This window comes from Podarcis erhardii, assembly GCF_964252035.2.
Source record: "Podarcis erhardii genome assembly, chromosome: 6".
Lineage (NCBI taxonomy): Eukaryota > Metazoa > Chordata > Lepidosauria > Squamata > Lacertidae > Podarcis > Podarcis erhardii.
This window is the reverse complement of record NC_138510.1, coordinates 48,384,749-48,412,288: the sequence shown is the minus strand read 5'-3', so window position 1 is coordinate 48,412,288 and position 27,540 is coordinate 48,384,749. Positions and strand designations below refer to the sequence as shown.

At 44.2% G+C, this 27,540-nt stretch overlaps 1 protein-coding gene across 2 annotated transcripts in view; it reads right to left on the bottom strand.

The window, feature by feature from the left end:
• Positions 1-20,137, bottom strand: part of CACNA1S (calcium voltage-gated channel subunit alpha1 S) — a 61,940-nt gene extending 41,803 nt beyond the window's left edge. The window contains exons 1-9 of one of the 2 annotated variants that reach the window (XM_081866268.1): positions 19,781-20,137; positions 12,937-13,042; positions 6,657-6,796; positions 5,425-5,558; positions 3,059-3,211; positions 2,585-2,790; positions 1,761-1,864; positions 935-1,083; positions 612-693 (exon numbers count right to left, since the gene is read on the bottom strand). In XM_081866268.1, the coding sequence (XP_081722394.1) occupies positions 612-693; positions 935-1,083; positions 1,761-1,864; positions 2,585-2,790; positions 3,059-3,211; positions 5,425-5,558; positions 6,657-6,796; positions 12,937-13,042; positions 19,781-19,944 (1,238 nt within the window). In that variant the 5' untranslated portion in view covers positions 19,945-20,137. The remainder of the gene's footprint in view (positions 1-611; positions 694-934; positions 1,084-1,760; positions 1,865-2,584; positions 2,791-3,058; positions 3,212-5,424; positions 5,559-6,656; positions 6,797-12,936; positions 13,043-19,780) is intronic. The other variant, XM_081866269.1, reaches the window with a different exon arrangement.
• Between the last annotated feature and the right edge of the window lie 7,403 nt (positions 20,138-27,540).

The following is a 27,540-nucleotide window of genomic DNA, read 5'->3' as shown; positions in this document are numbered from 1 at the left end:
GGTCGCAGAGGGCGCTTAGGTGCGATCTCATTGATGGCTGCCAGGAGCTGGGTATTCCAGGCCTCAACAAGCTCAGTCAATGAGTCGCCAGGGGGAGAAAGGTCCCGCAAGGCTTGACGGACTCTATCAGGGTCCATCAGCCTTTGCGGGCGAGCCCAAATTGGCTCGCCACCCAAGCAGGGTGGGGGTGGAACGTCAATCATAACATAATAAACATTAAAAACTTCCCTATACAGAATTGCCTTCAAATGGTCTGCTATGGTTCTTTGACTCTACAGTGTAAGAACACAAAGGGGTTTCAATCATTCATTTACTCAATTGAATTAGATGATCTGACTGATACTGGACATCTCTGGCTTTGGGATTTAACAAGCATTACATTAAAGAGATAGAGTGAGAGAGATTGCTATGGAGTGCAGAAAGGTCCAACATAGGAAATATTTTGATTTTTTTAAAATGAAAACTCACATTTCCAAAGATATGGGGGGGAATATATGAAAAAAAGATGTAAAAATGATGCTCACAGCAAGATTTGAGAGCTTTGGGGCTCTTGCACTACAGCAGGACATGAGCATGTTTGGATTGCCATGCATGATATGCATGCTACTTACAAAAACAAAATCCATTTATTCATGCCCTCAATCTCATACAGGCTCTCTGTCTCTGATCCACCTTCATCTGATGGCATCATTCCTGTGAAAGATGAAGAAAGGTAAGAAACCTGTTGTGTTATTTACAAAACCATTATCATCAAATGCTACGTAGCTCTGCAACTTTGCCCAGGCCTTCGATTTTCCTTCCTGCTTCCTAATCTCCTTTTCTCTCAGACTATATTTCCCAGCAAGCACTGCTCTCAGCCCTATTGATTCTAAGCAGTATCATCAACAGGCAAGAATAAACAAAACCAAAACGACAATAATACAAAGCTTAGTACCTTCCCCACGTGTCCGGTCACTATCCATGACTTCTGCATGGGTGATCCAGTCCATGTAGCCTTTCATGTCTTCCTCCAACTGCTGCTTCTCCCTCAGTTTCTGGAAGGTACCCCGTGATTTGGCTTTCTCACGCTCTTTGGTGAATTCCCTGGGCGGAAAACTCAGGTGAGAACTTGTATGGCATAGTGATGGGTCAGGGAGTCGGTCCTGAGTTCAAGTCTCACTCAGTAGTGACTTGGTGGTTTCAGTCAAGCCACTAGCTCTGTGCTTTAAACACACACACACACACACACACACACACACACACACACACCCCTGCTAGAATCTGGACCTAATTAAAGTGTCCTACATTACAAGATGAGGGTTACTAAGATAATGACCTGGTTAGCACATCATCTTAAGCCATACTTAATGTTTTACTGTGGTTCAACATGAAAGAGCAATATCCTGGTTCATATTGCTGAAATGTCCCTGCTTTGCTCCACCCCTGCTCCTGGCAGTGCCATGCTTGCCAAGTGTCCCCAGCCAATGCAGCTGCTTGAGTGTACTCTATCCATGCTGCACCACAATATGTGCTCATATGTCTATGATGTCCCTTTCAGGCCCTAGCATTCTATTGATGCATCAGGTCTAGCAGTGGGAAATTGAGCTATTGGAATATGGGGCAAAGGAAAGGAAGCTTTCATGCTTTTTTTTTTCAGCAACATGAAAAAAATCACCATTTCCTCATAGGACTTAAACTGTTTTAAGTCACATTCAGGACAGACTGCCATGTTGATGCTGCTGAGAGAGTAGATAGCATACCACATGCTATGAGCTGCTTACCCACTGAGCACACCCAGGATCAGATTAAGGATAAAAAACGACCCAAGTAAGATGAGGCTGACAAAGTAGATCCAGGGCCATTCATTCCCAATGGCATCATTTACCTAAGGCAGAACAGAAATGTGATGATAATGATTTGTAAGGTGGTCCATATACATGACACTCTGGAAATCTTCTACTCTCTGGGGAAAGGGCTGGAAAAACAACCATGACAAATCTGGGAGTAGACCATGACTCATCCATCATACCTTCTTTTCCACTAAAAAAAACCAAAAAAAAAAAAAAAAAAAAAAAACCTGGGAGACCTGGTGGGTAAACTAAAGGTGAGGATGTGGACCCCTCCAAGATTTCCTGCAGTATCTGTTTTGACAAATTATTTCTTGTTTGAGTCAGTGCTAATTTCAAAGGTAGGTATGTTGCTCACACTAAGTGAATGTTTATGAGGTTCCAAATATCTTATACTTTTGAGGACTCCTCAAACTGGAGCCCACACGTTAAGGATCTTCTAGAACCTGTGCAGACAGGTGCCCTAACTAGGGGAGTGCTCTGCATGTGGGGTGACCAATTCACTGAAACAACAGTGTCATTCTGTAGTGAGCGAGTCCACTACCCGGGAAATGACATGACTACATGCCCATATCTGTGTATCTGAAGAAGTGTGCATGCACACGAAAGCTCATACCAAGAACTGACTTAGTTGGTCTTTAAGGTGCTACTGGAAGGAATTTGTTTTGTTTTGTACATGCCCATAGTTCCTCATCCCTTACATTTTGCAAAAGAGCCCTACATTATCTTCCTCCCTTCCCGCCCAAAGCTTAGCCTACCCAGTAGAGGACTTCAGTCCAGCTTTCCATGGAGATACACTGGTAGACAGTTAGCATAGAAAACCCAAAGTTATCAAAATGGGTGATGCCATAGTTGGGTCCTGGCCAATAGCCCCTGCACTCTGAACCAGGAATAGTGCAGCGGCGCCCATGGCCTGAATTTGTACATGGAGATGGTTTTTCATTTTCCACGGTTGCAATGATATCTAAGGAAGGAAACAAAGGGACAAATGTGAGGCTCTGTCAGGGTAGCTTGTGCTCACTGTTATCTGTCTATTTTAGCATGTACCCCTTTCCCTAGTTCCAATGGAAGCAGTTTCAGAGGATGCAGCAGGCTTCTCGTTTGCATCTACTTCCTGTTTATGCAAGAGCACAAAAGGCAGATATTTTGCCTCATAGATGTAGCTCAAGGTGATGCCCCAGACCCCTCCTTGCAGCTTTATAAATTATGAGCAGATCAACTGCATCCCCTACCTGTTCCATTGTAGTAGCAGGTCTTGTGCATTTTGCCCTTGAAGAGCTCCTGCCCCATAATGGCATAGATGACAAGCATGAAGACAACAAGCACAGCAATGTGGATCAGGGGCAACGTAGCCTTGACGATTGAGTTCAGTACCACTTGTAGACCTGTAACAGGAAGGAAGAGAGCCAGCCGTTCACACCATCTTTATTCTATTGACTGCATTGGAGATGGGGTCCTCTAGATGCTGTTAGATTACAGCTCCCATCAGCTAATCTAGCATGGCCAGTGGTGAGGAATGGTGGGAGTTGGAGTCCAACAGCATCCGAAGGGCCATAAGTTTCCCACCGTTTCACTACATCTTTATGCTTTCTTGTTGCTGCCATATACTGTCATATGATCCCATCTACAATTTAACCTTCTAACCTCATGAGCACTGACCTGCATTTCATAAGGGAGATGTGGTGACTTCTACAAGACTGTGCAATAAATCAACAGTGGTGCTATGAACATAGCAACAAACATATCGGGGGCAGGGCTTGTGCTATTTTTCAGTTTCCCCCAGTCTTACAGCTGGGTGGGTAGTTGAATCTTCCTTCAGCACTGGTCATGGGACAGAAACTTCCACCACACTTGGGGGATTTATTCGTAGGCACTTGTCAGGGACTGGGCAGAGGAGGAATGGTGGAGACCTTCTTCCTATCCTGACCCTTCCAGTGAGGAGGAAGAGGAAGACAGTATAGATTTACAACAGGGGGTTGAGGGAGGTCGCAGCTCAGAGGCAGATGAGGGGAAAAGCTGGGAAATCATGGGAGAGCCAGAACCACTGGTGGAGGAAGAGGAGTAGGGGAGAGTGCACCACCCCCAGCAGCGTGATCCCGGTAGGGTGCCATTGCGGCTGCCCCCCACCCACGCTGGGCGCCACCTCCTGCAAGTGGCGTGTCATGCCCCCAGGGATGCGTGCCAGCCCCGCCCCCACCTGCTCTCCCCCCCCCCCGGTGTAGGAGCATGAAGCTCCGCCACTGGCCAGAACAACACCCAGCTGACATGTTGTCATTAGAAAGTATTCTAGACCCTCCATCTCCCAGAACCCGGCGAGCCTTAAAAGTAGGAGAGCAAAGAGCTCAAAGACAGAAGGCATGTAGCAGCACCCGTAGAGGAGACAATGAGAATGACGAATGAGGTAGTGGGAGAGACGGTGGGGTGGAGATTCACTAGGGACAATGACATCATCCAAGAGGCTGGGTTCTATAGTCCCTCTCTGTAAAGATTGAAATAAAAAAGGAAAGTAAGAAACTTTTCCTTTGTCTTTATACTTTCCTGGGCAACCAGCCAGGAGCTGCTGACACTGGGCACAGGTTATGGCATATGGCACAAACAGCTGTATCCTTCAACACCTCACTGCCACTGCCCCATCAGCACCTGCCATCTGAGGCAGAATCCTTGCTTTGCTTCACCTTGGCCCTACCTGGGAGAAGTTTCTTACTGCTATACCCTTTCTGTAGCAACAAGGCTGCTCTTTTGTTTCAGGAGGAAGCAGAGACTAAAGTCAGACTCATAGTGCTGCTGCTCTTGCAGATGAGGAAGAGAGAACAGAATGCTACAACACCTGCAGCCTCCCATTCACTTTTAGCTGAAGTCAAATAATGTGCAGAAAGTTAGTGTCACAGGTAAACTGCATTATTTTGAATCAGGCTATTGGTTCATCAGTGAATTGGTTAAACAGTATTGTCAACACTGGGTGGCAGCAGCTCTTCAGGTTTTTCAGAGAGGAATCTTTCCTAGCCCTTCACAGAGGTACCAGAGATTGAACCTTGGCATTCAAAGCATGTATTCTACCACTGAGCCACAGCCCTCCTTTTGGTGAAGCAAATAACACAGAAGTTCTTGCCATCGTAGTCAATGTTCTCCATGAATTAACAAATTGAGTCTTTAGTGTTTGTCAGTTACCTAGACTCAATTACTGTTTTGGTTGGCCATATCTGCTCTCTCTTCCAAGGCTAACTCACTGCCCCCATGAGTGTTTGGATGTGATTAAATACTTTTCAAACTCTTTGAAGGCCAACCTGCAGGTGTCACCTGTTCTAGTTACTTGGCATAGCCTGTTGCAATTTCCTGCTCCTCACCCCAAACAATTTAACATAAGAAGATAATCTATTTTTATTTCTTATTTCTCTGATCAATGGAGTCATGGGTAGTCAATGGGGTGCTCTCTGGATGTTGTTAGATTCCAACTCCAGTCAGCCTCAGTGATGGCTGCAGTCCAGGGATATCTGAAAGATATCTGGCTACCCCTGGCTTAAGGGAGTTGTGTCCAGTCATCATTGTTCTAGCCTTCTGCCTGCATCCACTCATCTAACCCAAAGGACATTTCACCCACTTGGTACTCCTGACACCAGGCGTAGAGGCCGCAGCACCCGAAAGGCTCTCAGGGCTTTGACATCAAAGCCACCCTGCCCACTGAGAAGGGCGCTTTCTATTACGCTGACTCTCTCCAGGATCACTGTGAAGACTCTACAAGACAATGGACAAAGAAAACGGTGAACAAGGGACAGGAGTGTGGTGAGAACTATGCAGATGCAGCAAGAGGCAAATAACGAATTAAAGGGAAAGTTTTTAGACACCTCCCCACTATGTTCCCAGGAGGAAAGGAAGCTTGGTTCCTATGGCTTCTGCAGCCACAGTGTGCATGTTGCAGCTGTTGCATGGAGGCTACTTTTAAATCACTCCACATGGATTGAGTCCAGTGGGAAAGCTCTGGGGTAGAATGACAAAAATAAAATAAAATAAAAAATAGCCTGATTTGCACACTGTGGGGCGCTGCACAAAAACAGCTCGCCACATCAGCAACCGCATGAAGCAAGGGCAGCATAGGCCAATATGTGTCATGGCTGAACCTCACCGCATTTCTGTGCTATATTAACTGGGTGATGCAGAAAAATACTAACTTCATCACCTCGCTTCTCTGCAGCACATTGATTAGTAACTGAGCAGGCAAAACTGTATATTGGGTTAAAAGTCCGGCTCTGCTCTAAGCTGGAGTGACTAGTTGGTCTCACAGCTGAATCATAAGGTTCAGCAAGTGGTAGCCTCATATACCTCATACCATACTTTGCAAATTTTATTTGTAAATGTGTATTTATTTTAATGCATTTTGTACAATGTTTAAAACTCTAAAAAGAAAAAAAGCTAAAACTTTGCAATCCTCAAAATGCCTACCCAGAAGCAAGCCCCATTATATTGCAATCCTATAAATGCTTACCAGGGAGCTGTGCTTTTTTTCTGGGGGTACACAAGGGTGCACATACCCCTAAACATTTTGTGAATCTTTGTACTTTTGTCCATTTACTGTATTTATTTTCCCTGATTTGAACTATAAAATGGTGATTTTCTTGAGTCAAAATGAGAGTACCCCTAAACATTTTTTTTAAAGGGAAAAAGCATTGCCAGGGAGTAAGTCCCACTAAAGTCATTGAGACTTACTTCTGAGAAGACATATATATAGGATTATACTGTTAATGTACTTTTAGCATTTATTTGAATATGTTTAACATAAATTTCTAACGAAATCTAGACATACACACAGACAGAAATAAAACTGAGCTCCTTTACCCCAAAAATACTATTGTGAAATCCAGCACATTCCAACCATTTCGGAGGTAGGCGTCTGCATGGAATAAAAATCCATAGGCAATTATCTTTAGCAGTGCCTCAATGGCAAATACTGTGAGAAAGAAGTATTCTAGCTTCTCCTGCAAGACAGAGAATGGGAGAGGGAAGATGGTCAAGATTAGCGATATAGATTACAGTCTCAAACAGATCGCCACACTCTAGTTCCCTTCCCTGCAATACTTTGGACCACAACTCCCATCAGCCAACACATTTCGGCCACAACAGCTCTGCGCTATCTCAAAATTCATCAGAGCAGTTGCATCTTAAATCCATAATTTTCCAGGTATTTCTTGGGTCACAGTGGCATTTCCTCTTCTTTTTATACAACCTTCCACACTATCAAGTATACCTTGGTTCCTGTTTCCTTTAAAAGACTGGGATAGGGAAGCTCAGGCCTGAGGGCCACATGCAACCACCAGGTCACTCTATTTGGCCCTCAGGACCCACCCCAGCACACCTCTCACTGGCCTTGCTTTGCACCCCAAGTATTTTTGCCTCCATAGTGTTATGTCCTTAAAGTCTCTTAGCACCTCTTGCTTGTCTGGATGGAGGATTGAGAGGGGCGTATAACAGTGTGTAGAAAGCAGCCTACTGTACAAAGGGTAACTTTACATTCATTGTTCTGCCTGCTTTCACCTCTGACCCCTGTGTCATTGGCATGTAGCCCTCAGAAGGGTACGCAGAAGACAATGCAGAAAATGGTTCCCCACCAGTGATACAGGAAAACACAAATGGCCGTTGCCTTTCCCCTAGATCAAGATGAAGGAACAATCCCAAATGCAACATCCCGTTTATCAACAAACTTTTAAACATATCTTTCAAGTGCTCTGATTGTCCCATGACATCCCAGAATTACAGAAGTCATCCTGGCTTCTGAATTGATCCTAGAATGTCTCATTTCCACCGCCACCCCCTCCAGTGCCGCCGCCGAGCTCAGGGAAGAGAATGAACCGGCGCCTGCAGTGGTGTTGCGCTCTCACATGAGCTAGCTGACTCACGCGGCAGCACAGCATCAAAAACATGTGTCCTGGTTTTCATCAGAGGGATGTTGGAGGGTGGGTGTGTTTTATGTACATCAAAGGGTCTTAAAGACTAACTGATCCGTTGTAAAATAAGCTTTGGCCTTTTGGGGACTAAATAAGATTGTGGGCCTTTTATAATTCTACAGCTTCCTTATTCATCAAATGCTAAGTAACGTGTTGCATACAATGTGATGCCAATTAAACAGCCATATAATTGATGTGGGGGTAATTACAAATATGCATGTTAACCAATTACTGAGAACTTTTCACCCAAAAGCATGCTGATAGAGTGTAAATCCAATCAGCATGCATACTACTGTGCCTTGATCTTAATTTAAAGCTGGATAAGTCTTGTTATGAAGTAGTTTCCAGGGGGTAGCCATGTTAATCTGTTGCAGCAAGAACAACAGAAATATTGCAGTACCTGACAGGCTAACAAATCTACAATGCCGTAAGTTTGCCCACTTTGTCAAATGCATTCGTTCATCCACTTTATACATCTGATGAACCTGATTGTAGTCCACAAAAGCTAATGCCATAATACATTTGTTAATTTTTAGGGTATCGCCAGACTCTTTGAAATGTAAGAGTAGCCAATATTAACTAGAAAGCTCAACTAATTATGCAAGATGCTGGGTGGTATTCAACTAAGTTTAACTCAGAATAGACCCATTGAAATGGACTTAAACTTGATGTCCCACTAAGGGCTTGTCCATACTTAACACTTGTCCTGTGCTTTCTAGACATGGGTTTGAACGGTTTTCTGTTTGCCTCACAGCTTTCCTCCAGGAAAACCTGCCCTTTAGCACTGAATTGGAGCAAATGCAAATCTACAGAAAACCCAATTCACAATTGCTCCCATTTAGCAATAAAGATCAGATTTCCCTATTTTGCTACAATCTATACAAGATGGATTCATGCTGACAGATTTTTCATGGAAGTGGATACCATATTTTCAGCCAATCATTCTTTTAGGGTGGCCATCCCATCAGCGGAAAAAATAACGGATGGCCCTTGCGATGCCACGACAGCACTTTTCTCCCTGGTGCTGTTGGGCCCGCCCTCACTTAAATATAGTGCACCCACCTCACAGAACACCAGTTACCCGAATTCCTACAAACTACCCCAGATTATCTTGTGGGGGACTTGTGTGAGGGAAAACTTAATAATTTGGAGTCTCAGGCAGGATTTGATCAAATAAACAAGAAATATTTTATTAAACATAGGAAGTTCATGACACAAAGTGGGTAAAACATAGGATACTTCAGATTATAATGTTATTTCACTTCAGTTCTTTCTCTGTTTTTGTACAGCTGTTGCCGCTTAATACTTTGGTTCTTAAACAAGGTGGTATTTTCTGTCAGTTACACACCCCTTTGACAACCCTACTCCTGAGGTACTCCAAGTAACAGACCCAAGGGATCGCCACACCCCTCTGAACTGGTTTAGGAGTCCTCTCTTATTGTAGAAGTATTTCTCCCCTCCTGACTGGAATGAGTCCTAAGTAGACTGCATTCTCACAGCTTCTACTTCTCCTGGCTCAGCCTCAGCCTCCCAGTTAACTCCTGGCCTAATTTCTCTTACAGGACACCACACACTGTCCTTCACACTAAGATCAGAGACTCCTTTCTCTAGCTTGTGATATATTCCTCAGAGTGGATGTTTCTACACAGAACCAACTCTCTCTCCTCTCACTCCCTATCTCACTCCCTATCTCACTCCCTATTCTCCCAACCTCTATCCCAACCTAATAGACTGTCTCTCCAAATCCTCTCCTTTTCAACTCCCCCTCCTGGAACCCCACCAATCATAAGATACCGTTTGTTCACCATTCGCTGGCAGGGAAAAAGAAAAAGTAAACACTTAGTGACCCAACCTGCCCAGCAAAACAAACTTTTCTGTCACAGCCCTCTCTCCCTTTTTTGGGGGGGAGGGGGGTTAATTGCCCCAAAGGTAAGGGCAAATCTGCTCCTCATTTCTCTGCTAAGCCTTGGAGATAATATGACTTGGCTCCCTTCCTTAGCATCCCTTTTGCTTTGGCACTCAAATGGAAGCAATATTAATCTGGTTTTGTGTTTTTATAGGGGAACCAATGGATTCTCTCGCCATCTGGAGTGTCCCTGGGCCAGCACTCCATTGAACAACTCTGCATCCCTGCCAGCACTTTATGGCATGGGAGATGGCAAAGGTAAAGACAGAAGGAAACTGGGGCAAAGAAGCTGCAGACCAGCTTTAAAGCCTGGTCCATCCTTCTTGACCTGATTGTTGGCATGGTTACCTTTGCCTGTCACTGCCTAGAATAGTTACTGTGGTTGTACTTTCCTTGTCCCAGCATTCATACCAGAGGCTGCTGTTGCCTTCTTCTCCCTCACAGCTGCAACTGTCCGTCACCCTAAACTCCCCTCAGGGTTGCCAGGGCCCCTTCCCTGTCAGGCTTTGCATGTTTCAGAATGAAGCAGACTGAAGTTACCTAGAGTTATTCTTTCTTTATATATTTTGCACTCATTCACAAGACAAGACCCTTTCAAGTGTCTCTTAACATACAAGCAAGGCTGGTTCCAGGGTTTGAATGACAAGGGGGTGGAGAAGGCCCTTATGTTTTTTGAAGGTCCTCTTGGTTTTAGAAGGCTATGGAGGATGGGTGGGCATAATCTGGGTAAAATTGGGGAGAGGCAAGGGTAGGATTTGTGGAGTCCATTAAAGGCCCCCAAGGCCAGTCCCAGACATTTTGCTTCCTGAGATGAAACCTGCTCCCCACTCCACATACAGAAGCCAAATAAACACTGGTGATGGGACAGCACTCCCTACAGCACTTGAGTTATTAGGCTAGTTCAGGATACCCAAAAAATGCCATGGGACAAAAGTCTGACATTAGTAAGGATAAGTGGCCCAGGAGGAATAGCTGGGGGCTGCAAATGTGCCACCTGAGGCAGGTTACTCACTCCACCCAATAGTAGGGCCATCCCTGAAGGCCCCCCTCACTTATCCTCCATACTAATTGGCGGTTCTGCTAACACACAGTTCACCATTTGAAACAGCTTCTTACAATAGAACTACTAAATTCCAACTAGCACACGGTTCCTGTTTAGTAACTCAGTGGGTCCTAACTGGGCTCTCATGTCTGAGTGATGGGGGGGATGTTAGCATGCAACGTGGAAATAATAATAATAATAATAATAATAATAATAATAATAATAATAATAATAATTTATTGTTTATACCCTGCCCATCTGGCTGGGTTTCCCCAGCCACTCTAGACAGCTTCCAACAAAACACTAAAATACAATAATCTATTAAACATTAAAAGCTTCCCTAAACAGGGATGCCTTCAGATGTCTTCTAAAAGTTTGGTAGTTATTTTTCTCTTTGACATCTGGTGGGAGGGTGTTCCACAGGGCAGGTGCCACTACTGAGAAGGCCCTCTGCCTGGTTCCCTGTAACCTGGCTTCTCACAGCGAGGGAACTGCCAGAAGGCCCTCGGTGCTGGACCTCAGTGTCCAGGCAAAACAATGGAGGTGGAGACACTCCTTCAGGTATACTGGACCAAGGCCGTTTAGGGCTTTAAAGGTCAGCACCAACACTTTGAATTGTGCTCGGAAACATACTGGGAGCCAGTGTAGGTCTTTCAAGACCGGTGTTATATGGTCTCAGCGGCCACTCCCAGTCACCAGTCTAGCTGCCGCATTCTGGATTAGTTGTATTTTCCAGGTCACCTTCAAAGGTAGCCCCACATAGAGCGCATTGCAGTAGTCCAAGCGAGAGATAAGGTCTCCTTTGCCTTTAATAGCTTGAAGAGCATGGGGAAGTCTGACAGATGCAGCAGGGCTGGTCACTGGTACAGTCTGCTCAGCATTTCCTTGCCTTGTATCTTTCTATGAAACAGCAGCTCTATGTTAGATGTCGTTTAGCAATTCCAGTTATTTAGGAAGACATTCCACAGCTGGGAAGCAAATATTAGTCAGAATACTGAAGCAAATTCCTTTAGAACATGCCCTGAAGAGGCTGAATTATTTCTCTCTTTTTGATATTTTTTTTTTGGGGGGGGGTTACTGTACAGAATCAGTACACAAAATTGTTAAATATTAACAGAAAATTCATATTTTCCTTATGCAACTAGACACAGTGTTTAGGAAGGGTGCAAGCGGTCTCTTACACACAAATGTTGCGGACCACATAAAATTATTCCTCTGTAGTACCCATTTCATTAGTAATTACAAAGTATAAAAAGTAAAAACAGCAAATGTCCTTTAAAATGTCTCCCCCCTCACCCACAAAGAATAGGCCTTTGAATCTGTCTGTCTGTCTGTGAATCCTGCCCTCCCTAGGCACACTGTCCTTTGTGCAACTAAATTATGCATCAGCGTGTGCAAAATACATTCCTTCATTCTCATTCTCTCTCTTTACCTGTTCCCATGTTCTGCTTGATGATTGTCAACTATCACAATATTCAACATTACAGAAGAGGCAAGCTAAGAGTATAATGGACTGGGCTTGCTATGGATCAACTTTCTCTTTCAGAGATGCTCCTGAAAATATGGGGATTTGGCATTCACATAGCACCTGGTAATAAAGGGATGAAAGTCTTCAGCCATATGCAGTTGTATCCCAGATGATTCATCCCTGAACAGTGCATAAAGGGAATTTTTCCTTCTTATCGATGAAGCCACGGAGGTCACCTCTCCAAAATGCATTTTGAAGAAATTCAGGGAAAAGACAAAGAATATATTTTGGATGTGACATTGTTATGGAAGAAGAGGAATTCCAAAGCATCCCATTCTTGAACAGAAAGGTGCAACTATTTTTATGCTTGTAGACTAAATTTTGAAAATGATTGGGCAGAGAAAACAATTGTATCCCCACACTCTGATCAGAAATGGCCATGTGAAACTTCCAATGGACAGAAAAATGGCAAGAATGTGGTACTCTTCCTTTCCCCTAGCTATTGTCCCAAGATGCAGTTGACCAAATATATCTGTGCACAAAACAAGCGATTCAGGTCATACAGTAGCTTGAGGTTTGAGATTTTGTACATTAAATATTAGGGACGGGGGATGATCTTTCTAATGGTGCCTGTCTGAGCAATTACTATGAAGGTAGCTTGGAGCGTCAGACACTGAAAATAAGTAATGGCTCTAGCCAGGGAGTGAAGCACTCCGAGAGAACAATAGCAAACAGAAATAATAATAGGAATTTCTTACCAGTCTTGTGTTCGCTTTGTTGGTGTCATCTTCAGGCATGGGCACGTAGATCGCCAGTGCAATGCAATTGGCAAAAATGGTCAGCAGGATGATGGTCTCGAAAGGTCTGTGGATGCTTGCTAAAGAAAATCTGGTCACTTAATATTGCAGCATGAACCAGAATAGTTAAAAACCACTTAGAGGGCATTTGTGTTAATATCAAATGTTAATTAAAGAGGATTGGGAAAGGCCATCGCAGATGAGAAGACTGAGCCAGAAGATGTTAAGAAAGAATGATCCTTATGGTGCTGGTCTTAATAATTATTTTATGTAAAATCTCATCTCTTTCTGGTGCTTAAATATATACCCTTTAAAATTACACATCACATTGTCCCACTAAGTTCCAGGTGTCTTAGAACACCAAGCATGTCAGATATCATAGAATGCAGCCACAGGTGTGCTGGAATCTTAGGTACTAGCAAGGCAATGTTTTGCAAAAATATTTTCCCAGTTCTGCTGAAAACAGCAACATCACAAAAAGGGGATGGGAGGGAAATTAAATTCAGTTAACATTTAAAGGTGAACCTACCTAATATACACGCTCAGAAATAATATGTGAAATGAACCACAACCATCCTTTGAAATTCACACTTCTTTGAAATTAGCCATGCAATTCTACAGCCAAGTAATGTGTACAAAAATCCATGTACTAGGGTAAAATAGGCACAAAAAATGCATATATTAGTGAAAATAAAAAAATGTGTATTTGGTATGCAAAATGGCGTACAAAAATGTGCATATTAGGAGAAATTTGCATTAAAATGCAGGTGGTTTTTTAAAAGGACCTTTTTAAAAAAATAAATCGCAAACTGATGCAAAAATATGGAGAACTGAAAAATGAGAAAAATGAGAAACTGAGAGAAACCAAAATGGACAGAATCATCCAGACTGTATCTAGCCATGACTGATTATTTTCTGGGTGCAGTACAGTTTACAAGGTGCCCAGAGTAGTTCTGAGGGCATGTAAGGTTGTTGGAGATGTGTATTAAATGTCACTTGATGCAAGCTCTCCCTCTGTCCGCCTCTCTCTCTCTCTCTCTCTCTTTCTGTCTGTGTGTGTGTGTGTGTGTGTGTGTGTGTGTGTATCTTCTTCCCTGTTTGTGGTGATCGATCCCTTGTCCTTCCCAATGAGGAAATGTTTCTTCTCCCTCCCCTATACCCCAGAGGCATAAGAACCCACTCAATCCTCTCACCTTCAAAGTTATACTAGTCCCAGCATGCTGCAGTTTGTATGTGTACAAAGGGTAGGTACAAAAGGCAGCTAATGGAACAAACCCAGACTTCAGTGCCATGAGTAAGCGTGGTAAGGTGAGGCTTGGTGGTTGAAGTAGAACAACAAGGAGTTATTGGGAATCAACCTGCATGTACAGTGGTACCTCGGGTTAAGTACTTAATTCGTTCCGGAGGTCCGTACTTAACCTGAAACTGTTCTTAACCTGAAGCACCACTTTAGCTAATGGGGCCTCCTGCTGCCGCCGCACCACCAGAGCCCGATTTATAATAATAATAATAATAATAATTTATTATTTGTACCCCGCCCATCTGGCTGGGTTTCCCCAGCCACTCTGTTCTTATCCTGAAGCAAAGTTCTTAATCTGAAGCATTATTTCTGAGTTAGCGGAGTGTGTAACCTGAAGCGTATGTAACCCGAGGTACCACTGTATTTAAAATGCAAAACTTTTTTTAAATGCAAAACTGTACATGCTCAGAGCATTTATCCTTTCCCCTCCTTGCCAGGTCTGGAAAACTGTTGTTTGTTTGTTGCTTTAACATATCAGAAACACAGAAACAGTCGTAAAGATGGACTGGTGGTGTGGGAATAGCAGCCCCTCCAAGTGTCCCAATTTTCCAGGGACATCCCTAATTTAGAGAAGCTGTCCTGGTTTCTGATTTGATCTCAGAATGTCCCACTTTTCCTTAGGATGTCCCTATGTTCCCTGGAGAAATGTTGGAGGGTATGGAGTTATCTGACCCCCGAGCCATCTGAAGGTGATCCTGTATAGGGAAGTTTTTTGTAATGTTTCATGTTTTATTATGTTTCTATATATGTTGGAAGCTGCCCAGAGTGGTTGGAGCAGCCCAATAAGATGTGTGGGGTATAAAAAGCGAAATTATCATTACGGAATGGGATGTCCCTATTTTCATCCGACAAATGTTGGAGGGTGTGGAATAGAAGGTGAATTTTACCTGTGTGCTTCACATCTGAAGCAATACGTAGGATCACCTAAAGCCCCTCCCCACTCCCAAGACCATTATGAAATGTGAAATTACCTAGCTGATGTGAAATTACCTAGCTGCACCGCTGAGAGGAGACAACTATGGTGGCAATAATGATAAGAAACGGTTGTGCATCAGCTATTAAGGCTACAATCATGAGGTGGTGGTGAAATATGAAGGCAGTTCAACCACTTTATCCTGTGCTCTGCCAGCAGAGTGGAAGCATGGGTGGGGAATCCTCCGTCCACTTCTGGGCTTTGATTTGAAAACAAGAACCCAAACTTTACTGGACATACTTGGAGGGGAAAGGGAGGTAGAGATTAACTCATGTTCAGGAGTGTGACAACATTTCCCCCCAATCTGAAGACATGTTTTGGAACTGGGATGGCCCTGGAAAAGGCATATACATTTTGCAGTAGAATTCTCCTTTGATGCTTTGCCCACTCCTAGTTTACATACAGAGGGCCTTCTCAGTAGTGGCACCCTCTCTGTGGAACGCCCTCCCATCAGATGTCAAGGAAATAAACAACTATCTGACTTTTAGAAGGCATCTGAAGGCAGCCCTCTTTAGGGACATTTTTAATGCTTGATGTTCTATTGTGCTTTTAATTCTGTTGGGAGCCACCCAGAGTGGCTGGGGAAACCCAGAGAGATGGGTGGGGTATAAATATGTTGTTGTTGTTGTTGTTGTTGTTGTTTATTTGGATCCTCTACATCCGAACTGCTAATCAGCACACACCCTTTGGGGCCCAACAGACATTGAGCTCTGATGTAAACTGGGCCCAATTCATTGGAAGATCTGGCAACCGGAGGGAGAGAGGATCCAATATCAGAATTCTGTCTCCAACATTAGAGGAGCAGGCCCAATCTATCCCATGGCCCCTGGGGCACCCTTACAGGTGCCATAGGATTATACCCTAAGTGTTTGGGGGTCGTCTACTACTACTACTACCACCACCACCACCACCTTGCATTCAGGCTTCAGCAGAGATGAGGAGCAGGAAGATGCTTTACTTAATAAGTACACTTTAAAGGTAAAGGTCAAGGGACCCCTGACCATTAGGCCCAGTCATGGACAACTCTGGGGTTGCGGCACTCATCTCGCTTTATTGGCCAAGGGAGCCGGCGTACAGCTTCTGGGTCATGACTAAGCCGCTTCTGACGAACCAGAGCAGCGCACGGAAACGCCGTTTATCTTCCCACCAGAGCGGTACCTATTTATCTACTTGCACTTTGACGTGCTTTCAAACTGCTAGGTTGGTAGGAGCAGGGACCGAGCAATGGGAGCTCACCCCGTCGTGGGGATTCGAACCGCCGACCTTCTGATCGGCAAGCCTTAGGCTCTGTGGTTTAACCCACAGAGCCACTCGCATCCCGTAAGTACACTTTAGATAAACATATTTAAAATGTTTTGTGGGTGTATCGTGCAACTTGTCATTGATGCAATAATGGCGCATTAGTAGTGGGTTTATATGGGACTATCCAGACATAATTCTGCTTTATTAGTTGTTCTGCAGTGCTTCCCCACTGTTATCACATCATTTCTATCTGGTGGGGCACTCTTGCACTATGGAGCAACGAAAGGGACCGAAAAACAAGAACAAATCTGGAATATCTGTGGTATAAAAGCTACACGATTTACGCAGGAAATTATGGGACCTTGGAAATGAAGCAGTATGGCCACCCTGAAACATTTGTAGGTATAAACAGTATTGGAAGTGGAATCATGTATAGCCCCAGCACACACACACACACACACACACGAGATACCATTGCAAGCACAATAAATGCTCAAGAATGGGCAATAAAAAGGACCGGGGTGGGGAGACTCTCCATATGCAGCAGTGGGACTTACTATATTATATGACTCTTCTACTGCTGCTGCTATTTTGATTCTGAAGAATCAAGGGATCTTTAGCACTAGGAGTATGAATTGTGTTATAATGTAAAGCATGCGGTAATGGTCACAGTGGACACCATGTTTTCATAGCCATTGAAGCTGTTATTACATAAGGATGTGCGGGAAATAGAAGCAACCATCCATCCAAGGAAAGAAACAATGATACTACCTGGAGAATCCCTGAAAACCTAAAAATTGGGGTCCACTGTGTATTGCCATTAATTATTAGTAGAGTTCAGCATATGCAGTAGAGGTTAGTCTACTCCTACGTTCTTGGGTTTGGCTGTTTTGTGGTTATGATTAAAAGGTTCAACACCACACAAAATGGAGCTTTGAGAAAGGAAAAGAAAAAAAGTGAGAGAAAGAAGGGGAGAGCACATGAAGCGGCCTTATACAGAGTCAGACTATTGCTTCATCTAGCTCAGTATACCAACACTGACTGGCAGTGGCTCTCCAGTCCAGTCGTACTTTGGTTGACGAATGGCTTAGTTGCCGAATGTTTCATCTGCCGAACAATCAAAAACTGGAAGTGAGTGTTCCAGTTTTTGAATGATTTTTGGAAGCTGAACACCCAGCATGGCTTCTGTGGCTTCCAATTGGCAGGAAGCTCCTGCAGCCAATCAGAAGCCGCACCTTGGTTTTCGAATGGTTCTGGGAGTCAAACGAACTCCCGGAATGCATTCTGTTCGTCAGCCAAGCTCTCTCCCAGGCCTACATGCAGATGCCAGAGCCAGGGATGTTCTGCATGCAAATAAGATGTTCTCCTATGGAGCTATGGAGCATCCTCATTATGCAACAGCGTACACTTTAACACAAGAAGAAATACAAACTTCTGTTGTGCTAAGTGAACAAATGGTTTGTAGGAGGGAATGCAGAGAGAGAGAGAAACTTCTATTCCTTGGCAAAGTAACAATGAAATATGAAACACCAAAATAAACATTTCCATGCAACCAGAAAGCATTTTTCCACTGTATAAGTGCTCAATTTGAATTCAACACACTTCCAGTCCCAAATTTTAACATGCTCAGAATTTCATTTGCCAGGACCAATGAATGTACTTAGGAGAAGGATCTAAGTTTAAGAGAGGTGATGCTGTACCAACCAAATAGGTAAAGATAGCAACTGAACTTTAATATTATGTACAAATTCAGTACAATGTGCACAATACTCAAACACATTTCAAGATGAGGTTAGCAATGGAGATGAGGCGTAACAACTGGTGGGTGGAAAGCAAGGAGCAGCTGTGGTGATGGAAGAAATGGAGATTTGAGTGTTGTGTACTCCGGCATGTTAGAACACACTCACTGATCCATTCCAGACAATTCAGAGCATCTTCCTGCATTGACATTCCTACTACCTTAATCAAGCCCCTGCAAATGTCCACTCCCTTGTAAAAGTGTCCAAATCAGTGTCCTATTAACTTCATGCTTTTCTTACTACTAAAACTATTACCTAGCATTACACATTGGGCATGTACACACTATGTGATAATGCACATTCAGTGCTGGATGCAGGTGCTGTTCACACAACACTGTCCTCATGTCATTCTTGCCCACACTACTGATCTAAAACACATTCTTGCAGGAATGGCTTTAATCTGCTTTATGCTGGTAATGCAATTCTCAACTGCTTGCTGCCACCAGGTTAGTGATTTGTTCCTTAATGCTTATCTTCATCATCCCAAGTTATAGTGTGTCACAAGCAGAGAGCAGGAGAGAATAAGCAACCACAAAGCAGAGATGTCTATGCCATTCGAGAAACAGATTGGTAAAACAATTCAGAAGGCTCAAGCAAATGAGTCAATTTGCACACTATCAAGATAGGGGAAAGAAAAGAGAAGAAAAGAGAAAAGAGAAAAGAGAAAAGAGAAAAGAGAAGAGAAGAGAAGAGAAGAGAAGAGAAGAGAAGAAAAGAAAAGAAAAGAAAAGAAAAGAAAAGAAAAGAAAAGAAAAGAAAAGAAAAGAAAAGAAAAATCCTCACAAGGTTAATAGCCAGTCTGACTTGGGGGAAATTCTTTCCTAACATCAAATATGTGGAGCTGTTAGATCCTGTGCCTGAAGCAAAACTAGCCTGTCCAGAAATATCAGAGACATTATCAGTGGACTTTGAGCAGAAGACTTTCCTGCTTAACACTCATTGACTTCAGCTGTCAAATACTTAAAGATACAAGATGGGGAGGGGAGGCTGTTCCTGAACTCATTGTACTCCAGTCGAGGATCCAGATGAAAGAACCATCATAAGCCTCCCCAGTTCCGTTTTGAAACCCATACAATTATTTCCATCCATGACTGTGTTAGATAAATGATTCCAGGACTGTATATTTCTAATAGTCAGGGGCCAGGACTGTGTTAGTAGAAAAGCTCTTGGTTTACACTCACAGACACACATCCACTTGGCAATACAGACCAGAACCATTGCTTTCCCCCTTGAGTTCTTTCCTGCACCACCCCCACCGAGAGCCTTTCTGTGACAGAGATAAATGCCAAGATCAGTTGCTTTCGAGCTCTTCTTAAGGCGGACATAAAAAGCAACAGCTGCTAGGTAGAGCTTAGAGGTTTACAAGAGGGTTTCAGCGCTAGCAAATATCTCCCAGCCCTTCCTCCAGGTATCAGCAACCGCTCTCTACGCATGGCTGCTGCTGGGCTCCAGCTTAGAGACAACCCCACCGCCGCTTTCCTCAAAGGATACTTCCATTCCACAATGGCGATGCAGGCCTTGCGCACTGGGTTTTGGAGGGTGAGGCAGAATAGAGAGCGGAGAGGCCTGGGGGGAAGCTCCAGAGCTGCTTTCTTGGCCTTCTCCTTCTGTTGCTTTTTCTTCTGGCTGTCGTCCTGGCCAGAAGTGGGCTCCATGGTGACTCTTCCCCCGCTAGATGCCTACTCCAGCCAGGCTTGGCTTACTGGGCTCCCTCCTCTTCTTCTTCTTCGCCTTTGCCCCACAGCCAAGCCCCCTTCCTTAGTCCAAGGGAGGCTGAAGCCCCCTCTGGGTCCCTTTTCAGCTCGGTGCAGTGTGGGCTGCGGCGGGGCTGGAAATTGCACTCCCACAGACACAAATACACCGAGCACGAGTTTAAAATTAGCCACCAGCCTGGCTCCCAGGGCTGTCAGATTTCCTGAGACAGCAAAAGTGTCCCAGCAGCTGTTCCTTCTTCATACTCAGCTCATGGCCATTTTTGAGCTGCCCAATCCAGGTCAGGGGAAAGGATGTGTGGGGAGGGGGGGCAGCAGATAGGCCTCGGACATCAACACTAGAGAAGGGAAGTTCTAATTCACTCCACTTCACCTCCCTTTCCAACAGCGTCCCCATGTTCTCTCGGTGCAAGCAGCAGCAGCAGCAGCAAATATTCCCTTTGGCATCTGCACAATGGCTGCAGATGGATCTTGCCAAGGGGAGTCATGGCAAACACATTTCCAGCCCCACCCCAAAAAGTCAGAAGTTACTCATGTTGGTGTTCATGTCAGTGTGGGGGAAGTCATGTGGTGGCTGGCACCCAGTGTGGCAAAGTGCCACACGAGAACAACATGGTGCTTCATGAAGATGTAAAGTATTGCACTTGGGCAAAAAAAAATATGAGAAGCACAAATACAAGATGGGTGACATCTGGCTTGAGAGCAGTACATGTGAAAAGGATCTAGGAGTCTTGGTTGACCACAAACTTGACATGAGCCAACAGTGTGATGCGGCAGCTAAAAAAGCCAATGCAATTCTGGGCTGCATCAATAGGAGTATAGCATCTAGATCAAGGGAAGTAATAGTGCCACTGTATTCTGCTCTGGTCAGACCTCACCTGGAGTACTGTGTCCAGTTCTGGGCACCACAGTTCAAGCAGGACACTGACAAACTGGAACGTGTCCAGAGGAGGGCAACCAAAATGGTCAAAGGCCTGGAAACGATGCCTTATGAGGAACGGCTAAGGGAGCTGGGCATGTTTAGCCTGGAGAAGAGATATGATATGATAGCCATGTTCAAATATATAAAAGGATGTCACATAGAGGAGGGAGAAAGGTTGTTTTCTGCTGCTCCAGAGAAGCGGACACAGAGCAATGGTTCCAAACTACAAGAAAAAAGATTCCACCTAAACATTAGGAAGAACTTCCTGACAGTGAGAGCTGTTCGACAGTGGAATTTGCTGCCAAGGAGTGTGGTGGAGTCTCCTTCTTTGGAGGTCTTTAAGCAGAGGCTTGACAACCATATGTCAGGAGTGCTCTGATGGTGTTTCCTGCTTGGCAGGGGGTTGGACTCGATGGCTCTTGTGGTCTCTTCCAACTCTATGATTCTATGATTCTATGATTCTATGATTCTAAGATTCGCCATGATGATTCCGTTTCAGGCGGCGTGTGTGCCACTTCATATTTGAGTAAAGTGGACCTTTGCCTTCAAATAATATCCAGGAGTCCCCAGACTGTCTTAAAACTATTTAAGGAGTAGTAGCGGCTGGTGAGGTAGTACAGGTGCAGCTGTATTGCTCTCACGGCTTCCCAACATAGTGGGTCCTATCTGCTTAGAGAGGCATGGCAAGTATGTGGCAACAGAGCCAAACCAACACTCCTGCTGCCACACACCACCTCTTGATAAGTTGATATGAAAATTTGTATGCATATTTGCGCTCATGTCTCTTAAGAAACATATTATTTTTTTGTACACAATTCAGCCCAATTATACACATTTTGGCAAGTAATTTCCCATAATATGATGCAATTCTGTGCACACATTCCACTAATACACACCTTTCGGAGAACTGCATTGCAAAATTCAGGGGAATGCTCATTTCTAATGGAAGCTCTGTTTGGTAACGGTTCAGAAAGTGCCAGGTAAGTAGATTCACATGATAATGTGTACCAGATCAATTTTCATCCCTACAATGATAGGGTTGTCACAAAGATGTACACTGAGATGTACAGGTGTAATATGTGAAGCAGCCCTGAGTCTGACCTCCTGCTGGTGTCCTTCCTCTATCAGCCCCAAAGAAAGGGGCATTTCTAGAAATGTATATCTCTACCAGGGGAACCCCTGTCCTATGATTCCACAGTGCTGAACTGTTTTGGTGGCTTGGATATGAGTAGAAGTGGCTTCATTTTTAAAAGAAAATGTCAAATCTTGTGCTGAGTTATTTGTAAAAGTCTGTAGAGCCTGCCTCCTTTTGCCCAGACTTATTGTTTGGATCTTGATGGCTGCTCCTCATAACTTCAAGGCTTAGGTCCAACACTGTCTAGGAAACAAACCCATATTTTTGGCCATGCTGATCATTAATGATGTATTTGGGCCTGACCTTCAACCCTGTGGAATAACCTTACAAATGATTTCATGAGGTGATTTTGGACCAGTGGCTTTTCTTGGCCTATCCTGCTTCATGGGGTGATTGAGAGGATAAGTCTCTGAGCTCCTTAGAAATGGCTAAGACTAAGCGAAGGAGACTTAAATTCAACATCAGACCACTTGTCAGATTTCAATGAAACCTAGCTCCTTTGGGCAGTGCAGGGCTGGTGTAAACAACCTCTGCTTATCTCTTGCCCAATGCAGCAATTGTTTACAGGTATAGGAATCCTTAATCCATGCAGATCTCCTCAGCCTATGACAGCTCTTCCATTATTTTCAGCTGAGAGACCTAATCCACATGTATCCCTCTCCAACATTTCAAGCATCCATGAATTGCAGCAGCTCATCAGCATTTGCCATTGGTTAGTTTGGGAGTCTCTCTACATTATATATTTTCATCTGAGCCCAAAACACTAACATAGCTGGGGTCCCTTTTGAAATAGTGTGTATGTGGCTTTCTCAGCAAATAACTAAATAAATACATCTGAACAAATAATGTAAGAAGCATACAAACAAAAAACCTAAATAAAAGTTTCCTCTGATCAAAATGCCAAATATCCTCTTGGCTTTTAAGGAAGGCAAAATACAGTCCTAGCTTGGAGCCTCTCATTCATATCCTCTCTTCTTGTCAAAAGGTTCTATTGTTTTCACTGAGGACCTTAGGGAGAGCTTTGAAGCACTTGGCAAAGCTCCCGATGCTTGTAATGGGTTATAGATTACAGTTTATTTAAAAATAGCACCAGGATCGTATTCACTTTGGGACCAATAGCAATAGGGAAGCTCTTTAGCGCCTGATAGACACAGCCAAAAAATAGTAACAATTATAACTCCGGTGTTATAGGGTCATGGGCTGTGTGCACAACAGAGTCTTAATGCGCATGTCAGTCACACAACTCAAACCTCACAGGCCCAAGATCGTAAACTTGTAGCTCTCCAGATGCTGTAGCATCACTTCTCCCATCACCCCTGACCATTGGCTATGCTGGCTGGAGCTGGTAGGAGTTGCTGTCTAACAACATCTGGAAGGCCACAGGTTCTCCACCCCTTACACCAGAGGTTTAAACCCTTTTTGGGTCCACGGCTCCTTTGACCAATTCCTTCTTTCTGTAGCTCCCCTGTGGGGAAATGCACTCTGAGCCCCAGAAGCCTACCTGCCTTCCTGCCCAGTCTCCCACTTGTCTGACCATTCCCAACAGCAAGGGCTGACGGACGTGCTGGTTGGCCTCCCTCACCCACTTGCTTAGTTACTCCAGCACCCCTTGGCTAGCCCCAGAGGCACCATTCACCTGGGGAGCTGCTGCAACAAACAGTCGTGCAAACCTTTGGGAGACAGGGGAACAAGAGGGCATCAGAGGAGGGAGGGAAGGAAAGAAAGAGGGACAGAGGCCCTCTGTGTTGCCTGCAGCACCCCGACCATCATTCAAGGCACCCCAGGGTATCAGGGCACACTGGTTGAAAACGAGTGCCTTACATAATATCAGTTACAGATAGGTAGCCGTGTTGGTCTGCCATAGTCAAAACAAAATAAAAAAATTCCTTCCAGTAGCACCTTAAAGACCAACTAGGTTAGTTCTAGGTATGAGCTTTCGTGTGCATGCACACTTCTTCAGATACCATAATATCACTTTTCAATGGAGGCCATTCTTGCATTCTTTACATGATAATTATACAATACATGTGCAAGAAGAAATGTGGTGTGTACAATATTACGTGCTGTGGGTTAAACCACAGAGCCTAGGACTTGCTGATCAGAAGGTTGGCAGTTTGAATCCCCGCGACAGGGTGAGCTCCCATTGCTCGGTCCCTGCTCCTGCCAACCTAGCAGTTCGAAAGCACGTCAAAGTGCAAGTAGAGAAATAGGTACTGCTCCGGCGGGAAGGTAAACGGCGTTTCCGTGCGCTGCTCTTGTTCGCCAGAAGTGGCTTAGTCATGCTGACCACATGACCCGGAAGCTGTACGCCGGCTCCCTCGGCCAATAAAGCGAGATGAGCGCCACAACCCCAGAGTCGTCCGCAACTAGACCTAATGGTCAGGGGTCCCTTTACCTTTAACAATATTACGGACTGGACCTTTTGTTATAATCGATTAACATTATTTTGCAGTTTTTGTTGTGATGCCTCACATTTGGCATATAATCCGGTCTCCTTCTAAGTAAATCTAGGCTGTGCTGTCTTCTGACTCACCGATGATGACATAAACATTTATATATAGCTCGTTTGGAGTGTTTGGAGCACTTTATATAAATTAGCTCATTCATTTTCACAACTATCCTAAAAAAGAAATGGGTGAGTCCTATTATAAGAATGTTACTGGTGGGGCCTGAGTAAATGCTGACATGGCAAAGGCCAGCTAGTGATCTTGTGACTATGCTGGTTCACACTTCCAGACCAAAGCTTAACACAATCCCATAAGGGTGCAGTTCTCCAGAAAAGAAACAGCATCCCTTGAGCTACCTTCCTCCTCCAAGCAACGCACAAGCACCAAACCCAAGAGCAGACCTTGGTTACGGCTCATTGTTTGTCTGGAGTGAGGCACACTAGAAGTCTGGGCTTGGATTGCACACCATGGCTTAGCTCACACCAGCAATCCAGTGGGAAGATTAGCAGAGGAGCGCAGCAGCCAATATCTCTTGCATGCTCATATACATTTGTGCTAAGCAAAACAACATGCAAAGCGGCACTCTAGCTCAAATGATCGGTCTCACAGGTGGGGAACCTCCAGCTCATGGGCCAAGCCTGGCCCACCAAGCGGTCCAATCTAAATTGTTTTAAACTGTTTTCAACATTGTGTTTTAGTTGTTTTAACCTCACTTGGGACTTTAAGGTGAAGGGTGGGTAATAAATTGTAGTAGGAGTAATAATAATAATAATAATAATAATAATAATAATACCCGTGATACCATTTTCCCCAAACCATGCCAGCCTTTCAATCAGCTGACATCTGTGGGTGATGTCAGCTGGTGGGTGGGGGTAGAGTTCAATTCTGCTGGTGAAGCAGCCCACCACAGAGAGCAAGACTGAACCCTCTGCTGATCAGCCCAATCCTGCCAGGACTCCTCACTTACTAGTCACCTTATGTCACAAATATGTCAGATGGTGGGCAGGTGGATAGTCCCACCCACCTATCAAAGATGGCCATGAGGTGTGGAGAGATAAAGTTCTGGCCCACCAGACCAAAACATTCCCCCACCTTGCTCTCTATGATCTTTCATGCAGAGAACTGTCATCGATTCATTTGCTCTTGGGCAGGCCTGGATCTTGATGGTAGCCTGTATGTTGTCTGTGCTTCCCTATGATCTTTTCCCAGATATTCCCTGGTTCTGGGATTCCCCGCCCCCTCTTCCTTGTAAAGTCTAAGGGGAAGTGGCATACTTGGCCCCTCTGCCAGCAGATCTTGGAACAGAACCAGGAAGCCATGCTTTCTCTCACAGGGGTGCCTGAAGTAACCACACTGTACCGCACAGTGGTATGTGTTGTTGGGATCCATTTCGACATTGCTGAACTGACCATGTGGGCAACTTCCCAGCCAAGAGCTGCCTGCCCTCTGCCACACAGTCCTAAGAAGAAGGGAAGGGCTTCAGGCATCTTGAGAAGCTGCCAACTGCGTGAGGGACAGGATGGAAGAAACTGCAGCTGTTCCGTTCTGTCAGTCTTCGATGTGATAGGAGGCCAAAGCTCTATTGTATAGGGATCAAACTAATGTTAAAAAAAACAACACTCCAGACTTTTCTTATGTGAATTCATGTTGTGGAATAGCTATCCTGCAGAACATGACACTGGATCCTGCCCTTTGGACACCTTGCATTTTATACTAGCAGTAGGCATGGATATCTCACTGGAACTTGTTTTCTAGGGAACTGGGAGCAGGATTATGTTTTTAGGACTGGTGTCAATTTGAAGCACACCTCACTGCCACTGGACCTGCACTGTAAAATCTACAAGCTCAAAATTTGAAGAAAATGAAGACTTTCTCCAATGTATAGAACTGATACGAGTCAAAGGGGACCAAATGGCTCTTCAAATTCTTCCACAAGACTGGAGCGCCCAGTTGAAACCTCCCCACAAATAAAGACATCCAATCCAGACCACAATGTGCCACAAGAAAAGAGAGGGAACATAGAACACTGCCAGCAGAGAACATGCCCTCAAATGACTCAATCTTCAGAAGCGGTGGGGTATTTCTGGTGCCTTCCCCAGGGCCATTTTCTGTCTGGAGAGGTTTGTGGTTTTGCTGCTTTCTCTTTTACTGTATGATTGAATAATACTGCAAATCCATTAGAGGGCCCTCCATTTTTTGAGAAATAATGCAGAAAATGCAGACCACGTTTCGCTGAGAGTATGGGCAAGTGGGCATTAACAATGGCACAGTTTTTGTAAGAGGTTAAACTAATAGGATGGAGGAATGATCTCTCAACCAACTTTGCCAACCTGGTGCCCTCCAGATATTCTGGACTAAAACTCCCACCAGCCCCAGCAAGCTATGGCAGGATTAATTTTGGGGTGGGGTGAGGGATGGAAAATTTAAACCATAGACTCTGGAGACATCTGCTGGATTAATGGAACATAGCAATTGTCAGAATAAATTGAGGTGGTGATGGTGACCTAAGATTTTTAAAATGTAAATAATAATAATAATTTAGGCCTATAGTATGTTCCCACTCCTTACTTACCTTACTGTAATGTTACCAATATTTAAAATGAAATTGAAACCTATGTTCTGGTGAAAATTAACCATCAACTGCCAATACTGTATTATATTGCTGAGCATACAGCAAGATGCCAGAGGCACAAAATTAAATTTCACTTACTGTACTGAAATATCTTCAGTAACCCTGCTGGTGCTCACTAGTTTGATGCCAAACATGAAATAATTGCTGTTTGTGGTGGTTTAGGGCCAAATTAGACATTTTGAGGGAAACATTAAGTTTATGAACTCATTATTTCCTCATAACATGAATACATTACAGGGACTGGAGCATTTATGGGGAGAAATTGGCAATTTTGGGTCCAAATTGGATACAAAATGGCTTTTTTCCCAAGCAAAATACCCCCCCTTTCAATACCTTTGTTCTGTTTCCTCTTAACAGATTTTGCAATCTCCTCTGTACAGAAAAATAATAACCTTGAATCTGG